The 18,690-nt window shown below is 44.1% G+C and overlaps 1 protein-coding gene and 1 pseudogene across 6 annotated transcripts; both read left to right on the top strand.

Annotated features, from left to right (window-relative positions):
- The first annotated feature begins 10,220 nt into the window (after nt 1–10,220).
- LOC100191211 (uncharacterized) lies at nt 10,221–13,086 on the top strand. 2 transcript variants are annotated; one of them, XM_035960332.1, is made up of 4 exons: nt 10,221–10,265; nt 10,688–11,329; nt 11,546–11,617; nt 12,550–13,086. In XM_035960332.1, exons 2-4 carry the CDS (start codon nt 10,721–10,723, stop codon nt 12,724–12,726), a joined length of 858 nt encoding a protein of 285 aa, XP_035816225.1. In that variant the 5' UTR covers nt 10,221–10,265; nt 10,688–10,720; the 3' UTR covers nt 12,727–13,086. The 2 variants fall into 2 exon arrangements, with proteins under 2 accessions (XP_035816225.1, NP_001130117.1); NM_001136645.1 differs by lacking the exon at nt 10,221–10,265 and having other exon boundaries at nt 10,274–11,329; nt 12,550–12,936.
- A 1,395-nt stretch (nt 13,087–14,481) lies between these two features.
- LOC103633586 (RINT-like protein pseudogene) lies at nt 14,482–18,512 on the top strand (annotated as a pseudogene). 4 transcript variants are annotated; one of them, NR_174152.1, is made up of 4 exons: nt 14,482–14,549; nt 14,961–15,044; nt 15,606–15,720; nt 15,856–17,213. The product of NR_174152.1 is annotated as an RINT-like protein pseudogene, transcript variant 4 (transcript). The 4 variants fall into 4 exon arrangements; NR_174150.1 differs by lacking the exons at nt 15,606–15,720; nt 15,856–17,213 and adding an exon at nt 18,171–18,512; NR_174151.1 differs by lacking the exon at nt 14,961–15,044 and having other exon boundaries at nt 15,856–17,221.
- The last annotated feature ends 178 nt before the right edge of the window (nt 18,513–18,690 follow it).

The following is an 18,690-nucleotide window of genomic DNA, read 5'->3' as shown; positions in this document are numbered from 1 at the left end:
CCGGTGCGCCAGACCAGGGTTATCTTCGGTTTCTTTTGCTCCTTTTTTTTGAACACTAACTTGATCTTTTTATTGGTTTGTGTTGAACCTTTAGCACCTGTAGAGTATATAATCTAGAGAAAACTGGTTAGTCCAATTATTTGTGTTGGACATTCAACCACCAAAATTATTCCTAGGAAAAGGTTAAACCTTATTTCCCTTTCAATAGGTATGTGCAAAGAGATAAAATTTGTTATGAGGATTCTATGACAAAGGGGGAGAAGAATTAACATATATATATCTTTAAGGGGAGAAGAATTAAAATGTGACATTAGGGGGGAAGAGATTTACCACAATAAGGGAGAAAATAAAATAAATGAATAAGGGAAGCATCGTAAAAAGGAATAGATAAGCATGAAAATAGGGGACAAGCACATGAATGGACCTGTTTGTTACAATTACCAAAAAGCGGTCTTAAGATCCTTTTCTATAGTCTATTGCATTTAATAGAATATGGTCGTTGAGCATAATACCTTATGTCCCATGTGGTAGATGTATAGATGTAAACATGGACAAAATTTACATACTCAAATGATACTCAACTAGCCAATGGAACTGAGAACCTAGAGACTCTGAACTTAGGTGTCAGGATGTGAATGCATGTGGCAACCATTTTTATGTTGTGCTATACTTCCCTTTTATACTGCAAGAGAGGAGGGAGTTACACTTTTGCATGAATGGTGGGCCTCACCTAGCTGACGTCCAACTATTTCTATCTTATCGTAGTTGTTGTAGGGTACATGGTGCAACCTTTGCCACATTGGTAAGTACAAGAGCCCATGTCGTTGAGTACCTCATAGTTGATAGCTGATGTAGCCACAAACACACGCATATTACTTATGAGTATGCTTGTGACCTCAAGCTTGGCTACATGATGCCCCAAGTCATTAAGTCTGGCATAGTTGCTAGCCTTTGTAGCCACACACACACTACATAGTTCTCATGGGTATGTTTTGTGGCCTCAGACATGGCCAAAGTAACATTTTTTGACCATAATGCTACGTCTCGAAATAAATACAAAGGACAAGGGCGCTATCTCAACCATCTGACGTCATGTAGTCGACCTTGTTGTCAACACATGTGGTTCCAGGGCCGTGTCATTGAGGATCATCCTGTCCCGACGGTGTCTTAGAGAGTGTTGTGGGGTGGCTTATAGGGCTCTAAGGCCTGGTCGGCATGAGTTTTTTTGCCTTTGAGGATGCTAGGTTGACACCAAGTATAGCCCATCTTAGATGTGTCCTCTTCTTATATAGTCATGGAGGTCATTTTGCCACCATTCGAGGGTATGGCTTCTCTAGATGGTGAATGGACAATTTAGATACAAAAAATACATGAATGTTTGAAGTTATCATTCATAATGACAAATTTGGATAATTTAGAATCGATGCTAGGGTTATTTTGATTTTTGTTTCATAAGGGTCATGGTGGATAATTTAGATACAAATTTAGTACATTATTTTAAATTATTTTTTATAATGCTATATATGAGTAGTTTATATACAATTATAGATGGTTATTTTGAATTGTCTTTTGTAATGGCATAGGTGGGTAAATTAGATGCAAATTTAAAGGAATACTTTAGGCTAACTCCAACGGTTCCCCTCCTAAATGTTGGAATTTAGGCCCATTTGAGTGGTCCATTCTATTGAAATTCCAAAGCAAAGTGGTTGTTGGTTTTTTATCAACTTATAGCTACACTCATTCCCATGTGTAAATACATAAAGTAATGAAAGAGAAAGCATGACTAGTATCACAAGCGTGCGCGTGCTTCCCCGTATTTTCCGCTTGTAATACCTCGTGACTTCTAACTTGCGACGCACGACCATGACATGTCAGTTCAGGCCACTTGTATCATTCATTAATTTATTTTTTTGACTGTTGTGATTTAATATATATTTTATTGCCATAATCGTGGTTAATTGGTTGATTGCCGGTTTATGGGCGAGTTAATGGGTAACGACTCCTTGAGGGCAGCAATGCCTATATTAGGCCCTATTTTCTCAAGTTTAGAGAAATAAAAATATTCTCTTCCATTTTTCCTTCCTGTTTTGGTAAGATGTGTCGCGACGATTGAGTTGACGTGTCTTCAATGACCCTTTTCTTTGGTGTGCATTGAGGAGGATGAGCGGTATCTCTGGACCGTTGCTGTCGAGAAGCCTGCACGATGGGCGGCAATAAGGTTTCTGGGCAGCGCAACTACGCGACCGCTCGAAGCCGCTCAACGACGTTCTGCGTCGCCTGTCAGACGAATCGACGCGTCTACATCGATAGCTTGCTTCGTCTACTTTTGCGCTTCAACACAAACCCGACGTGAGTAAATATGTTAATTCAGTTGTTTTCTGTGTTGATCTATGTGCTGCTATGTGTAGTGCGCATATATATTTTGAATATCTATGAAATTTGCCTCCATTTAAAATATGGATTTAGAATACTATGCAATATTCCAACACTAATCCCCTATTCTTACTTTATATTCATATTTAAATACATCTTCCACAAAGATTCTTTCCTCTATTTCATCTCTTCACAACCATTCCCTCTTCATCTTCTCATTTACTCGTTAACTGAACTATTTGACTTTTCTACATTAGTTTTAAAAATTGTACAATATTTATTATACCATAATGCACATAGTTAGGTAATTAAACTTAATAGGATTAATTTTGCAGTTAAAAGCATTGATTAACTAAAGGTGGGTGATTAGAGGCTGATTTGGTGACAAGGGGATCATGAGAGGATTGGAGGGGATTGAGGGAGAAATGAACCCCTCAATCCCCTCCAATCTCCTTGTGATCTCTGGTCACCAAATCAGCCCTACGGAGTGGGAAAAATTTCTGTCTCGTTGCATGCAGGGATCTATGGCGCCGTTGGAGAGCTGGTCACGCTATTCGTACACGCTAGTGAGAGAGGGGATGTCTTCCGGTGAAACGTTGGAGAGTATCTTATGTATTTTTTTTTATAATAGTAGTGGTGTATACTTTTTTCTAAATTACAATAGATCCAATAACTATTATTGGTGGTGATGCTAGCTTAGAGTCTACCAAATTGAAGGCCAAATGTTTCTAGTTACTATAAGAAGGAAAAAGGTGTAAATTAGTACCCTCACCTATGGACATTGTTTACATAACCATCTAAAGTATTTTTTTATTTATTTTACCTCTCTACTTATTTGAGTTGTTCAATTTGCCACTTTATTTTTTTTCTTTTTTATAAAGTTGAGTTTTAGTTCAAATTTTCTTGGTTAGTAGAGAATATAGCATAATTTAGCCTAGAAAAAACATATTATGATTTTTTATAATTATTTTTATAGGTTAGAGATCAGATAATATAACAACTTTAATGGTAGAAAACTAATATGAAATAACGATGAATAATTCTTAACATATTTTTCTAACGTAAGTTATTATGTCCTCGATCAAAATAAAAATATGAATTTAAAATTCAACTTGTATGTGGAGAAACAAAAAAGACAAATCTTATTAGCTCGGTGTAATTGTAAGACAGGTCCTTTATTAGCCAAATATGTCTTGTTTAGGTTATTTACTAATGGAAACATAAGGAATGTTCATATTTGTGGCAGTGGTACAAATTCCATGTCTGGTCGATTTCATATATTTTGCTGCATTGTCCTGCATCACACTTGTCACCAGTTCTTTTGTAATAATTGGCTTCTGCTTCATCTGCGGCTTGGGAGAATAGCTCATCCTCAGCCTCAGCCTCATCAGACTTCTTCTTGTAATAAGCTGCCTCTACCTCTGCGGTGGCCTGTGACATAAACTCATCCTCTTCCTCTTGAGCATGTAATCTTGCCTTAGCTAGTGCTATGATCTCACTCAACTTTGACGTGTCGTCCTCCTCTTCTTCATGTAATCCTGCCTCTGCGAGGGCGATAAGCTCACTCAATCTAGATGTGTCGTCGTCCTCCTCCTCCATCAGCTCAACCGTTCCCATTTTATCCTGAACATATCTCGCATGCGCCTCATCGGCCAAATAGTTTACGCCGCTTCCAATCTCTGCAAATATAATGAGAAAATTAAGTTAGCAAAGTCAGGATAAATAAATTGTACTAACATAATTATAATATCATTTATCTCACTTACTTCCCTTGAGGCGATCAGCAAGATTATCCAACATCTGTTTCTCGGCTTGAGCCGTTTCCCATTCCCTTGCATCCTGTGCTCTCTTCTCATCTGCCGCCTTCAACCTCCTATACTCTGCACGCTTCGGGCTATCATAAAAGGCGGATTTTGCTTCCCTACGCATGTCGCGTATGCGATCGTTAATGTACGAATCTACGAGCCGAGATCCACAACGCATCTTCTGTCCCATTATTCTCTTGGACTCTATTGTGCGCATCACCTCTCCTTTGTCGTCGTAACTCTCCCAACTGCATTTCCTCGTCTCCTACAAAAAAATAGTAAGTACCGCTATAACATTACATCTGGTGCAAAAAAAATACCAACCTCATCGTAATCGACCATATGTCCACAAAAATATCCAACACCAAGCTCCGAAGGAACTAATCCATACTTAGCTTCAATACCACATTTGCAGAGTACTGGATCAAATTTGACCTCTTCTGCCGCCCACCCCATGTATCTCTTTTCCTTTACCTCTGGCTCTGGCCAATGGGACAAAGGACCATACAACCACTCTCTGAAACGACACTTACGCCACCCGTATGGCTGCAGGAGAAAAAATTAGTAATTTATTGTAAATAAAAACTAGTTCATACATTTAGCGTATCAATGGGCTCACATAATCAATGTTCGGACAACAGAACTGCTTGTCATAGTCTTCGTCGATGACAGCACGGTCTCCACAATCGCATCGAGGCGATGAGTCCATCCGTCTTTCTGTTGCTACCTCCTTCTCCGCATCCGTCATTGGTGGAGGATTCGGGGGAGGAGGCACCCAACGCTTAAAACGCTCATGAATGGTCTTTCCACTCAACCAATTAACGAAAAGAAGATATCGAGGGTCAAATTTATCAGGACCATCGATCCACTGGAAAAAGAAACACTTCTGATGTCCCTAAAATAATGGAAAGATGCACTATTACATATCTACAAAATAATGAATGCGAACAAAATTAAGTGACAAGTCATAAGCTACGTACGTCCAAAGTGCCACAAAGGTAGTAGCAGCGAGCAGCCGTGTCTGGATGTTGTGATTGATGTACCCAAGCCAGTCTGCCACAGTCACAGTTAGGCACGGGGAGTTCAGGAGGAACAGGAGCATCCTTACTAGATACGTCCGGATATAACTCCCGAGGACGACCTCTCTTCTGCCACAACGCCTCTCGGTACATGTCTTTCATCTAATAAACGATTATAATTATCACTTGTACCTATTATGCTTTATAATAAGTTTACACAAACTAATAATCGAAATGATAATATAATAGGTGTATACAAATTATTAAACTAACAACCCAATATACAAAACGAATCAGTTGGAAATCATACCTTGGCCTACGAAGTGAACCAACTCAAATCTTTCAATCTAGCAAATTTTCACGAAGTTTGGAAATGGGATGAAATGAGCTGCTCTCGGCCAGCCGCGCGGGCGTTTTTATAGGAATTCGTAGCTCGGCGCCAAGATCTGTGGCGCCGAGCTACGAGGCCGCGCCGCCGCCACGTCAGAGCCAGGTCAGCCCTGGACGCAACTAGCCGTTGCGGCCACGTCATAGCTCGGCGCCATAGGCTGTGGCGCCGAGCTGTGTTAGCTCGGCGCCACAGCCTATGGCGCCGAGCTAAGGGTCCAAAACTGCATTTAAAATTTTTTTAGGTCTAAACGTGATTTTACTTCTGTTTAAGGGCTAAAATACAAAAAAAATCGGCTTAGAGTCTACCAAATTGAAGGCCAAATGTTTCTGGTTACTATAAGAAGGAAAAAGGTGTAAATTAGTCCCCTCACATATGGACATTGTCTACATAACCATATAAAGTATTTTTTAGTTTATTTTACCTCTCCACTTATTTGAGTTGTTCAATTTGCCACTTTATTTTTTTTTCTTTATTTATAAAGTTGAGTTTTAATTCAAATTTTGTTGGTTAGTAGCGAATATAGCATAATTTAGCCTAGAAAAAACATATTATGATTTTTATAATTATTTTTATAGGTTAGAGATCAGATAATATAACAACTTTAATGGTAGAAAACTAAATATGAAACAACGATGAATAATTCTTAACATGTTTTTCTAACGTAAGTTATTATGTCCTCGATCACAATAAAAAAATGAATTTAAAATTTAACTTGTACGTGGAGAAACAATCCACAAAAAGACAAATCTTATTAGCCCGGTGTAATTGTAAGACAGATCCTTTATTAGCCAAATGTGTCTGGTTTCAGTTGTTTGCTAATGGAAACATAAGGAATGTTCATATTTGTGGTAGTGGTACAAATTCCATGTCTGGTCGATTTCATATATTGCTCCCGCATAACCATGCATTGTCGATCATGAAAATGCTGCTAGCTACTTTACATAAATAATGACCCTGTTTCTTTTTCTGCTTTTCTTTCTATAGGGAATCCTCCTCCGGGCTGTTTCATTTTTTTGGTCACACAATGATTCCATGTCCAGCATTTCACTAGCGAGTAGTAGCGCCAAAAGGACAATATGCTATGCTATTCTACAATTGGAAGCCATAAAAGAAAAGAAAAAGAAAAGAAAAGGGTGGGACGAGTTGAGAAAAAAAAGATTCGGTAGTAGACGAGCGAATTTGATTTCTTGATGGGGAAAAGGTAAAAAAAGAAAGAAAGAGGCGAGCTTTTCTTCCATCATGGCAGATTGGCAGTTTTGACAGTGCCCGCCCATTGAACAGTTCATCCATTGGTCGCTGCTTCAGAGATGAGAGAGGTGAGACAGACAGGCTATTAGAGAGAATGGACCCTTGAGCCAATCAGTGAAATTTGCACAAAAAAAAAAGGTTAAATTTTACCACAGAAAATCCAGCAAGCTTTTGTGTCAGATCTCTCCTTATCAGCAGCAGTGAGTCATTTGAGTATTTGACTATTGTGCAAGTATCGTCTGCAGCAGCTCCATTGGCTGCAGGAGCACTCCTACAGGAGTGTAGTAGCATGGGACGTCAGCGTACCCACAGGAGCTCAGCGTCCATCCGTTTCTCTGAAGCTCATGCGTCCTGTTCATGGAACAAGGGCAAGTGGAACACAACGTGCCTATCCCGCTGTGTGCCTCAAAAGCCTATCTATCTTGTGCGTGTCATTGCAAAAGTCTCGCTACCGCGGATATATGTCTTCTAGTCCATGGAGCCTCGTCTTTCCATTATATTCGGGTGGAAAATGTGGCGTGTTTGCGACACGTATCTCACCGGCTTGGTCCACTCGTGTGGTCAGCTACACTATAACTTATCTTGTTTGTGCACTTGTACCAAATAAACTCGGTTCAAGTGACCTGGTGTTTTTCACACACAGGTAGTCGAGCTAAGACCAGTTTTCTTTCCTACCACGAGCACCTAGCTTGCGCCACGGGTAACTGAGCTCAAAAAAAAGTCCTTGACTTCGTTTCATGGGAGCCAGGATGGGGAGCCACTTTTACACGCGTACCGAGCTCTCGAGGAAGCCCGACAACGCAAACACAGGTGTTGCATCCCATGAGCGCAGCCAGGCCACCGGGCCAAGGTCACAAATGCACCCTATACGCCTGGTTCTGTTTTATTGAACTCACAAATGTTGTTTATCTCAAAACAACGCTAAAATGGCGACCAGAGATCCTCGACTAACGTGATAGTCCTATCTTACAAAATCAGGGTTTTAGATCAAATGTAATAAGACTAGTAATCAAGCATGAATACAAATAGTAAGGAGTTGTACACTAAATAAAATAACAGAATTTAACACAGGTAAACAACCTCAACAAATATAGGTATAATTAGGCACAAATATATACTTGATGCTAAAATTAACAACACACTAAAACCCAGATTGTCATGTTGTCTCACTACATCGCTATCATCATTGAGCATACAAATCCACCCACAATAGTGCAATCACACCTAAGTGTATAATACTAGCAGATTGCACAAAATTAAACAGTAAATAAAGCGAGGCAACGAGCAACTCACATCACAAAGTTTGTCTACGTGGGAAGACCAGTTCAACGAACACGAAGTTCTGTCCCAGAAAACCAATTCTGTTGCCCACGTCCGGGCCTGCACAGTGGGAGGTTGACGGAGATACTAGAGCCGCCGCTGAGGCCGTGGGAGACATCCACAGCACCAGCCCTAGAAGACGAACACCACGCAGCAGGGAGCCCAAGCACCAGGCCACAGTGGACAATAATCAGACGAACACAACACCACACATGCGCACAAGAGGAGCACTGGAACACGTGAGAAACACACTGCACATGAGCAGCAATTCCTCCTTTCTTCTTCCAATCACCACCAGCGAGCCAAACAAGAATGCCAAGACCAAAATAGATCAAACTGATTGGAACAAAGAGCAGGGGAGAGGAACCTGGAACCGGTGTTTTGCAGCGCGTCGCTCAGAGATAGACTGCTCATCCTTTAAGAAGACGAGAAAGGGAGGAGGCAAACAGATTAGCAAGAAGAGCGGGAGATCGAGCCGTAGAAATCGACGTACGAAGAACGCCGCTGTCGCTGCTCTCCACTACCGCCGCCGCCAACTTCTGCCTTATTCCCGTAAGCCCGTCGAAGGCACCGAGGTGCCCTAGCTCCTCCCCAGCCGGCTAGGCTGCTCGGCCTTTGGGCCTTGAAGTGGCCCAGTTCGGTTGTCCACACACATTTTTTTAATAAAGGGGAAAACCCTAAATGAACAACAGCCATGTAGTAGGAATTAATCACTTTTTAGATCATAAACCTTATGACCCCCTTCATCTTACTTCACACGTAATCCACACGATACTTAGATTCTTCTCACGGCTAGATTTTCAGAAAATCTCGTAAAAAAGCTAAATCAAACATACCCATAGTATTTAGACCAAATTAGATATGGACTTTCTAAACTGAATCTCTTTCCTTTCATTGTCAAGGCAAGAGGGTGGAAACGGCTTGCCTAGTATGGCAAGGTAAAGATTGACCAGGCAAGCAAGGTGAGCCAAGGGCAAGCTGTTAAAAGAACCAAACCTGCCCCTAGCGGACCCAACCCAAACTAGCAAGGAAAATTCTTGCTTGCACGGATCGGGATGGAGGTGGACAAGGAATCCGCTAGCGAGTTCTAGCCAGAGCTTCAACCATGTCATATATCGTCTTTTTTTTCAACTTTTTGTTTCAGTTCGATGGGGATCCGAGGGAGGCTAATGACCTGTTTGGAAAAGGTTCACTTCAACAATTTCAGATCTATTTCAACTTCTTCTATCCAAACAGGTCTAGCTATATGAACTCTAGCTTTAAGAAAAAAACTGAAACGAAAAGTCAGTTTCATAAAATTTTCGAAGCTCGTCAAAGAGTCCTTAAAAAATACTGTTTTCATACATTCTAATAAAAATTGTACAAAAATTACCCATCATGCCTACCGATTCATGATTAATGTCTCTTGCTCCACCCACTAATCATCATGTGTAATTAAGAAAACTCGTACAAATTAATTATATTACAGAAGGTGGAGTCAAGTTAAACACTCTTGAACTGTCTTATAAATCTATTGAAGTTGTTTAATGGTGAAGCTAGAAAACCAAAGCTATAATTTTTAAAATAAAGCCCTCAACCCCTCATAAACAGAGCCTAAATAGCGAGTTCTCTGCAAAATCTTGCTCGTCCCTTCTTCCAACCTAAAGCCGCTTGAGAAAGCGATTAACCCAACAAAACCTTTTGTTTTGAGCGTCGCGGTCCCCAACGAACAAAAGATCTGCTTGATAAAAATCTGGAGCAGAAAAGCCCAAACGACTTCTTTTGTGGATTAATGAGACGACATACAGCTCTCTCTCTCTCTCTTCAGTTGAGTGGGTCAGCACAGCCGCAGCGGCCGTACAATACGTCACTCCGTCTGCACATCTACTGTGTATCATCATATTTTTTTAATTAGAGGGTAATGTATTATTAACATTGATTTTTCGTTTTGGAACGGGAGAGTGAGTGCTGGATGCTGTTCATCTCCCTCGCTTTCTGAAGGAAAAAAAACATAAAATGAATGAACGAATAAAAAAATGCAGCGAAGGCTTGCAAAAAAGGCAGGCAGGCACTCACGGTTCACTGCCTTCCTTCGCTTGCATCTCGCAGACTCGCACTCCCAGTCGGCCAGTGAGTCTCTCTCCTCCTCCTCTGCTTCCTTCCCTTCACCGCCCTTCTTCCCTTTTTGGACCCTCCTCCTCTCTTCAACCTCTTGCGGCTGTGCCAATCCCCCCCTGTTCTCTGATTGATCCATCGATCTGGTCCCTCCTCGTCCCCCCTTCCCCTCCCCTTGCTTGCTTGCTTGCTCAGGTAAAAAAAAAGGAGCAGGAGGAGCTGCTGCACTGCACAAGCAGAACCCCTCCCCTCTCTTTGTTCGCAAGATTCTCCCTTTCTTGTCATATGCCCCGCAAAGGTTTTGTTTCCACTGTCGCCGCTCCGGCCGAGCAAAGCACCTGCTGTTCTTGCCACTTCCGATCTCTGCGTGCGCCCGCCCGCCCTCTTTCACGCCCCCCCAACCCCCACCCCCACGGGCGCATTTGATTTCTTTGCAGGTGCAGCCGTGCAGGTGAGGTGATCGCGCGTGGATGGGAGTTCAGACAATGTCGTCCCACTCCCACGGCGACGACGGCCGCCGCGGCCTCCCGCGGCAGGGCTCGGTCTACGGCCTCACGCTGACCGAGGTGGAGACGCAGCTGGGCGAGCCGCTGCGGACCATGAACCTGGACGACCTCCTGCGCACCGTGCTCCCGGCCTCCGCCGCCGCCGCCGCAGGCCCGCCCCCGCCCCCGGCCCCGGCGGCCAAGAAGACGGTGGACGAGGTGTGGCGCGACATCCAGAGCGCCGGCGGCGGCGGCGGCGGCCGTCAGCCCTCCATGGGCGAGATGACGCTGGAGGACTTCCTCTCCCGCGCCGGCGTCGCCGTCGATGCCGCCCCGCATTGGATGCACCAGTACCCGCAGCAGCAGCAGTACGCGCTGCCGCGGCCCCTACCGCTTCCCGGCCCGGCTCTGGACGCCGCGTACCACGGCGACCGGCCAGGTGTTTTCCTCTCGCACTCGCAGGTGGCCGGGCGGAAGCGCGCCGCCACGGGGGCCGTGGCCGGGGACGGCGTCGTGGAGAGGACGGTGGAGCGGCGGCAGAAGCGCATGATCAAGAACCGCGAGTCCGCGGCGAGGTCCCGGGCCAGGAAGCAGGTGGGGTTCCATTTCCACTTCCGCTTCTACTTACTTTCACCACTTCTACTTGCAATTGATGGAATGTTTTAGGAGCATGTTCCTCCACAGCACAGCACAGCACAGCACAGCACAGCACAGTCCAGTCCACTCCAGTCTAGTCCAGTCCGTACAAGAGATTTCTCCATGGGTTTCCTTTGTCTGAGCACTGAGCTGCTAAGGTGGTGTCCTCTGCAGGCGTACACCAACGAGCTGGAGAACAAGGTGGCCCGGCTGGAGGAGGAGAACAAGCGTCTCATTGAGCTCAAGGTAAAAGACCATCAAACTGAACTACTCAAGTGGAGTGGTCCATCCAACAGATTTTTTTGAGCTTCAGCAGCAGCAGAGAGCTCTTTATTTTCTTGGCGGATCCATTCATTCATTCAGATTCAGGCTCTAGGCTCTCTCTCTCTCTGAAACTGAAAGTGGGTCATTTTCTAGTGTAAGCAGAAGCAAGATACTGCTGCACCTTTGTCCGAGTGTTTGTTTACACAAGACAAAGATGTAGGCTTAAACATGCTATGGACGCTAAAAATGGAGCATAGCAGTAACAGATACTGGCTCACTGATTTGGCCTCTCTACCCTACAAATATGAGCTAAAGTTGCAGGACCAGCTGTGGACCGGACCATTTTATTTGGCTTTGCCTTTCCTTTCCCTCATATATATACACACACACACACAAACATAGTCCTTCCTATATTGTAGCTAGCATCTTGTTGCAAACCATATACTCCTACTATGCATTCGCGGTGTACGGACCTGCATATATAATGGGCTCTTTTTTTTTAAGGGCAGGCAATGGCAGTTATGGCTGTTTTTTTTATAAAAGAGAGAGAGAGAGAGAGGGGGTTCAATTAAACTGTCACAACATTCCAAAATTCAGCCTGATGCGACAACAACAACAAAAAGTGGAGCACAATGAAGAGCAGCATGTGCATTGCTTGGATAGCCCCATGCATCCACAGTTCCATTCCAAGAGTTTTTGTCACCATTGCTTGCCTTGCTGTACATTGAGGTTCCATCCATCCTGGTAGTAGTCTTTACTTATATCATCATGCTGATTGTCAGTGACATTGGTACCTTCTTTGGATGTAGTATCATGGATGGGGGAGGGGCGTAAGATAAGAGAGAAAGAAAGAAAGAAAGCATGCTAGTGCTAGCAGCTGACAAGTTGCTGCTTGGTTTGGGTGTGTGGTGCAGGTGCTGAAACCACTGGAGCCACTGGAGCCGCCACCGGCGGAGCAGAACAAGAAGCAGCCGCCGCCGCAACCGAAGAGGAAGCAGCCGCAGCCACCGCCACCGCCTCCGCCGCCGATTCAGCAGCTGCCGCCGAAGCACCGCCACGACCTCCGGCGAACGAATTCCGCCACTTTCTGATGACGAGGGCACGGGGGGGGGCTCTCTCTAGGGCGTCTACGGGGGGGTACTGTACTGTACTGTACTTGGGATGCTTTGAGATGTGAATGAACAAAACCCTGCTCTGCTTGCAGAGACTCTGGTGGTCTGTGGATGGGTGCGTGCGTGCCGCCGTTGCAGTGAAAGCTAGCAGTGTTGATGTGCATTAATCGTGTTGTTCGTTGTTCCATCATTCCATGCTCGTGCTAGCTAACCAACCGTAAACACTCCTGCTATGCTAGGTTGGAGGACACCATCTGGGTTGCTTTTGCAGTTTGCAGCTTGCAGCAACGACCAGCAAATGAAGATCATAACTTGCAGGTAAAAATGCCTGTTTGGTTCGGTTCTCCTGTCTGGGCCAGGATCGCATGCTAAAAACGGGCAGGCAAGCTGGCTAGGCTAAAAACGGATTTTCTTAGGCTATGACCACATGTATATGACCGCTGTACTACACTGTTTATATAGTAGAGTTTGAATGCACTGTTTATATAGTAGAGTTTGAAATGAGTGATATGGATAAGTAAGTTGCTGGAGATAGTGACCTCTCCAATCAAGACGCACGCTCATTGGCAGGCTGCCAGCACATTCAACATCTGCTCCGTTCATTTGCGAAATAGATCCCTGATCGTGTGCCAAAGATTCGGTACACCTGGCGCTGCCCCATGGATGGGATCGTTTTTTTGTCCAGACGGTAGGTGGATTCCTCCTGGTCAAGGGAGCAACTCAACTTCCTCGTTGCCTTCTGGTTCTGGGATGACCAATAGCTTGTTCATCTTTTCTCTTATCGACTCTGCTCGAGGTGAAACTTTGTAGGCGTTGCGGCTGTCATATATACTGGAGTGGATGTATTTATCTAACTGGTAAAATTTATTTGCCAAAAACATTAAAATTCATCAAAAAAAATGAAGATCAACAACAACTAGAGGCCGACAAAATACATTTGCAAATGATAAACTCTTATTTGTAAGTATAATGTTCAAGAACCTCCTGACCCAATAAATACTCTCTTGCATATGTGCAATGCTTATTTGGTAAAGTTGTTTCTTTAAAAAAAGAAATGGCATTATGCATAAAACCTTCCTGGATAGAGCAGCTGTTTTCCCCCTAGGACAAGCCTTATTTTCTTTTTATTGAATATGGTTAAGTTTAGTGCACCATATAAGAACAACCAAATGAAGATTAACAGCTGCAACAATATTTTTAAAAACACTAGAGCAGCATCCTAGGTTGCATAGATGTTTTTTTCTTAGGTATTGCTGAAAATTTGAAACAATAAATAGAAAAAAAACGGCTACATTATACGCTTTCATCCTACATAAATTCAAGCGAATCATGCTAACTGGTGTGAGCAAGAAATCGGAAACAGAATTAGCCTTTCAGTCCCACAAAAGTATGATAGTTAGCCTAGCTTCTCATTTAGATAACAACATGTTTACCACCATGATATTTCATTGACACATAAAACTGGAGCGGAATAAGCATAGAAAATATCATGCAGATGAGGGGGCCAAATAAATTATCGATCAGAGGTTATCTCGACGAGGCTACGTTCTCGTTTGGGTTAAAAGTTATTTGTCATGTTTGTTACCATGATATCATAGAAGTTTGATATGGGCTGTCACTGGTGGGGACTTCCGGTAGTACCGTACCGCCTGCCCTTGTCCTTGTCCGTCCGCGGTAGGCATCCTCTTCCTCCTCGCCCAGACTTGTTCCCCGCAGGAGCTAGCAAGGCCGTGGCAGCGCTCTTCCTCCATGGGTGCTTCGGCCTCCATGGGTGCCCCGTTGCGACTGGAAAGGGAAGGCAGGTAGAATGTCTATAAAATTATATTCTGTCCTTTTTGTTTTATTAAAAACCCAAATTATATTATTATCGTAATCGCATTCGGACGAAGTCGATAGCAAAGTGGCGAAGCCAGAATTCCAAATTTCTCCTCTGGCTCCCACCTCTTTCGCAGTCCCTCTCATGCCGCGGCCGCCGCCGGCCAACGTGCGGGGCTTCCTGGACACGCACTTCGCCACCCCCGACGACCTCGCGGTCGCGCCGGCGCTCGCGGAGCTCCTGCGCCGAGCTCGACGCCTCGCGCGGCTGCGACCGGTCACGAGGTTCAATCGCTCCCTTTAACGGTAGTAAACCCTAGCGGCTGGATGGGGTTTAGTTCGCCCCGGTGCCTGCTGATCCGGCTGGGTTCCCTCGTTGGTTGATTCCTACTTCCTAGGGGGACGCATGGGCGCGGAGACGGTAGGCCTACCGACACTCCTGCGGGAGATCCAACGGATCGACACCATCCGGCTCTACGCGGGTCAGCATCTCTTCCTCTCGTCACTTTCCTTTCCCAATTGTCAAGTAACAATACCCCATTCTTATTCATAATAACTTACACGGTTTATTATAATCTGTTGATCCATTTTTTTGTTCACCTATTTGTCTACCGCTTAATAAATGTCCGCTGTAGGCGTAGCACTGACATTCTGGATCGCCGGGAAATGTGGTGATAGTTCCTTTATATGTACAAGCCTCAGTATTAGTTGGTTTGTTTATAACTAAGATGAGATACTCGTGAAGGTCAGGGCCTCGAAAACCAAGTATCCTAAGTTCGCAACTGAATCGATCGACACCATCTGAATAAATAAATGTCTCCTGCACAGTATCAAACCTGCTGCTCCAGCTCATAGTTTGGTTGTGATTTGATTTCCCCTCTGCATCAGTAATCTGCTCATCTCTGCTATCTGCCATGAACGGGCTCTGTTAGCTATATACTATAGCTCGTTACTATTAGCTTCTTTTAGACCTCTAGCTCTGTATGGGTGTAGGAATGCATAGTGCTTTCTGTAACTGTAACTTTGCTATGCTAACATTCCAGAAGCTAGTCTACAGCTCGAAGCTTTGGTTGGCAACCTGGAATGGAAGATGCGGCATTTTCCATCGTTAGACATGCCCCAAAGTTGAACCTATCACACATACATAGAGAATCGAATGTAAGATCCTTCGTCTTTCTTTCGCTCCATTTGTTACTGCAGAAGAAACTGATGAAATGCCATGCTGTTATATGTGGCTCAGCCGTTATTTTTGCAAAAATAAGGAGGACATCGTTGTTCTCTTGTCAAATGTAGGTAACATAATGGAAGCAAGGGAAACTGCTCCACGCTGTTGATGCTGTGACGGACATCGAGCGAGAATTAGTATGGATCAGCACCACTAGGCCGCAGTGGACCAACCTTGTCATGGCTGTTGATTCTAGAGTGGACAAAACTCTTTCCATTTTGAAGCCTCCTGCCACGACGGGCGCTGCGAAGCATTGCAATCATCGGATACGGCATTAGAAGATCAGTCTTTGTCAAAAACTTCGCGTGCAGTCAATGCCGCTCGTTACTGCGAGAATGTGCTCCGGGAATGGGGTGAAGATGCTACCTTCTTGGATATGGGTCCTCAAGGATCCCTGTTTACAGATGAAATCAGCTTTTTAGTTAAGTTTTAGGGACCAATTACCTGGAACAGATACTGTCTTGGGTTCTGCTTGAGTTCGAAGGAATATGTCCAGAACATTGGATCCTGGAGTGGACAGACCTGTCATAGGTGATGAGATCCTGGACGAAGAAAGTGCAGGAGTATCCCCTGGTTTTGTTCACAGTCTAGATGTTCTGACAGACAGGACCTCTAAGCTGAAGCTATATCTTAATTCGAAGGATTTCCTTGATCTTTGGAGGAGTGTAGCGGAAGGCCTTGACTACTTCATCTACAACATCATACGATGGGGTGAAGTGTGTTTCTCTGACCCTGCACCTGCAGCCATCCAGCTAATAAGACTTGATACAAAGGCCCTTCCTCCACATCTTTAGGCCCTTCTGTTCAAGACCTGAAGCTTTTCTCCCTTTTCTAAGCGAATCCCCCGAGGTTGTTGACCATGAACTTGTTGGAAATGCTAACGGTTGACACAATGGAGTGACAAATGCGGAAATGCCTAAAGCATCAAGGGCTGCACCATGTAAATGCTAGCCAGGCAGGTTGCAACAAAAAAAAAAAACACCAGGAAGTTCTGTGGGCAATCTTGGTTTCTACAGAGTGTAGGCGTGTAGCTGAGAATGACCTTCGGCGAAGACAGATGCACTAACCAAGGAGGCAAGGAGCCCTCGCGATTGGCACATATGGCACGCAACAATGCTTTGCAAGGTCGACAGGATTTGGCCGCTGCTGCCTACTTGGCCACTTCCTGGAATTCTTCAGGCGATTATTTACTAGTGAGGAGAGGGCCGGTCACCGGGTTGGTTTTACTTCATCTGCGAGCACGAAGCTGCCAGTCGCCGGCCCTAGTGTTCATCTGCCTCGTGCTTTCTAATTAATCCACATGTTCTTTTCCTTTTTTTCAGAAGTGGGTCTCGTAAAGAAAGATTTCCCTGCATCTCATCTCATAGCTTACACAAATTGTATTGCCCTAGGTTTGCTGCATAAGATGGTCAACTTAAGATGTCAAGTCTATTGAGATGGCACGTGACTTTTGGATAGGGGTTGCTCTTCTCTCTCTCTCTCTCTCTCTCTCTCTCTCTCTCTCTCTCTCTCTCTCTCTCTCTCTCTCTCTCTCTCTCTACTTAGCTGGTATACGTAATATTGACGCTGATAGATCGGTATACGTAAGCGGTACCGTAGATTAATACATCACTACCGTAGCTGGTTTGGAATCGATAAAAATAAATTGGTCGCATGCATGTTCCAATCTAGCTAGCGGCCTCTATAATCTTGATTGGAATTCGTTGTCCTTGACTTTTACCTGGTCGGTCGATGCACTTGCGCGCACGAGATACATAATCTCCAACTCCAAAACATCGTTTGTTTTACACGTGACTAGTCAAGCAAGAACAATTGTTTGACCTCGCCTCAGGATATATATGCATTATTGATGTGCCGGGCCGGCCGGTAGATGATACTGTTAGTTGATGTTGAGACCAAGGTGCTGTTTGGTTCACATGTTTGTAACGTAATGGGTAACAGATAACGTTAAATTATGTTTGTTTTAGTCCAACCGTAATCGGATACCACACTAAAATTTGATACCAGACTATTGAAATTTGTTACCGCCAGTAATCGAACCGAAACCATTACCATTACCATTTGCGTTACATTTTTTGAACCAAACAACACCCAAATTCTGTTTGACTACTACTGCAAAACTTGAAAGACAACGAACGAAGTATGTATCCAACATTTGTTTATAGAATGTCATGTTGCTCGCCATATGTGGAGGTTGTTTCACTTCTGTTTTGGTATGAGTGCACCGAGGTCTGTTCGTCATATTTTTAGTACGTGGATCACCGGTATTGATTTAAAAACTAAGCGTCTTGTTATTACAGGTGTCTCAGTGTTTTGCTGGGCTATTTGGATAAGTAGGAATGACTTAGTTTTTAATAATGTTTCAAGTTTTACTTATCTGCAGGTTCTTTTTAGAGGTACACACTGGCTTAGATTCTGGGCTCAGCTACAAAAGGATGAAGCTGATGGAGTTTTAATAAAGAATGTCTGTCGTCGCCTGGAATCGGTGGCCATGCAATTTTGTGTTAATTTTGGTTGGAGGTTTTCTAATAGGATTGCCTTGTAATCATCTCACCGGTTTTATTAAGTTTAAAAACCTTTAGTGTGTTAGTGTGTGGCTGTGTGGAGGGGTATGTCCCTTCATTGAGCAGTGTGATGTAACAATTTGTGTTGGCCCTAACCTCTTTTGAGGGGAAAGCCGGAACTTTCTCTCCATTATCAAAAAAAATCTGGTGTGGTGTGTTGTTTTAATTAGCCTCTGTCTGTGCTGGTGCTGGTGCTGGGAGAAGAAGTGTCTTGGAAGCTGCATGCAATTAAATTAGTAGGTCGTGGCAGGGGATCATTAGCCTTTATTTTCTGTGTGGTCGCTTGACTGGCAAACCGGATGATGGAAGCCTGCATCTGCATATGCAAACTAGGTCAGT

Source organism: Zea mays, chromosome 7 (assembly GCF_902167145.1).
Source record: "Zea mays cultivar B73 chromosome 7, Zm-B73-REFERENCE-NAM-5.0, whole genome shotgun sequence".
Taxonomy (NCBI): domain Eukaryota; kingdom Viridiplantae; phylum Streptophyta; class Magnoliopsida; order Poales; family Poaceae; genus Zea; species Zea mays.
Note: the sequence above shows the minus strand (reverse complement) of the source record. Positions and strands in the feature narration are given on the sequence as shown.

What these genes read in the sequence shown, in the direction of transcription:
- LOC100191211 (XM_035960332.1), top strand. Translation starts at nt 10,721, where the DNA reads ATGGGAGTTCAGACAATGTCGTCCCACTCCCACGGCGACGACGGCCGC. An exon ending in GGTCCCGGGCCAGGAAGCAG is followed by an intron (nt 11,330 to 11,545) that starts GTGGGGTTCCAT and finishes TGTCCTCTGCAG; the next exon opens with GCGTACACCAACGAGCTGGA. An exon ending in AGCGTCTCATTGAGCTCAAG is followed by an intron (nt 11,618 to 12,549) that starts GTAAAAGACCAT and finishes TGTGTGGTGCAG; the next exon opens with GTGCTGAAACCACTGGAGCC.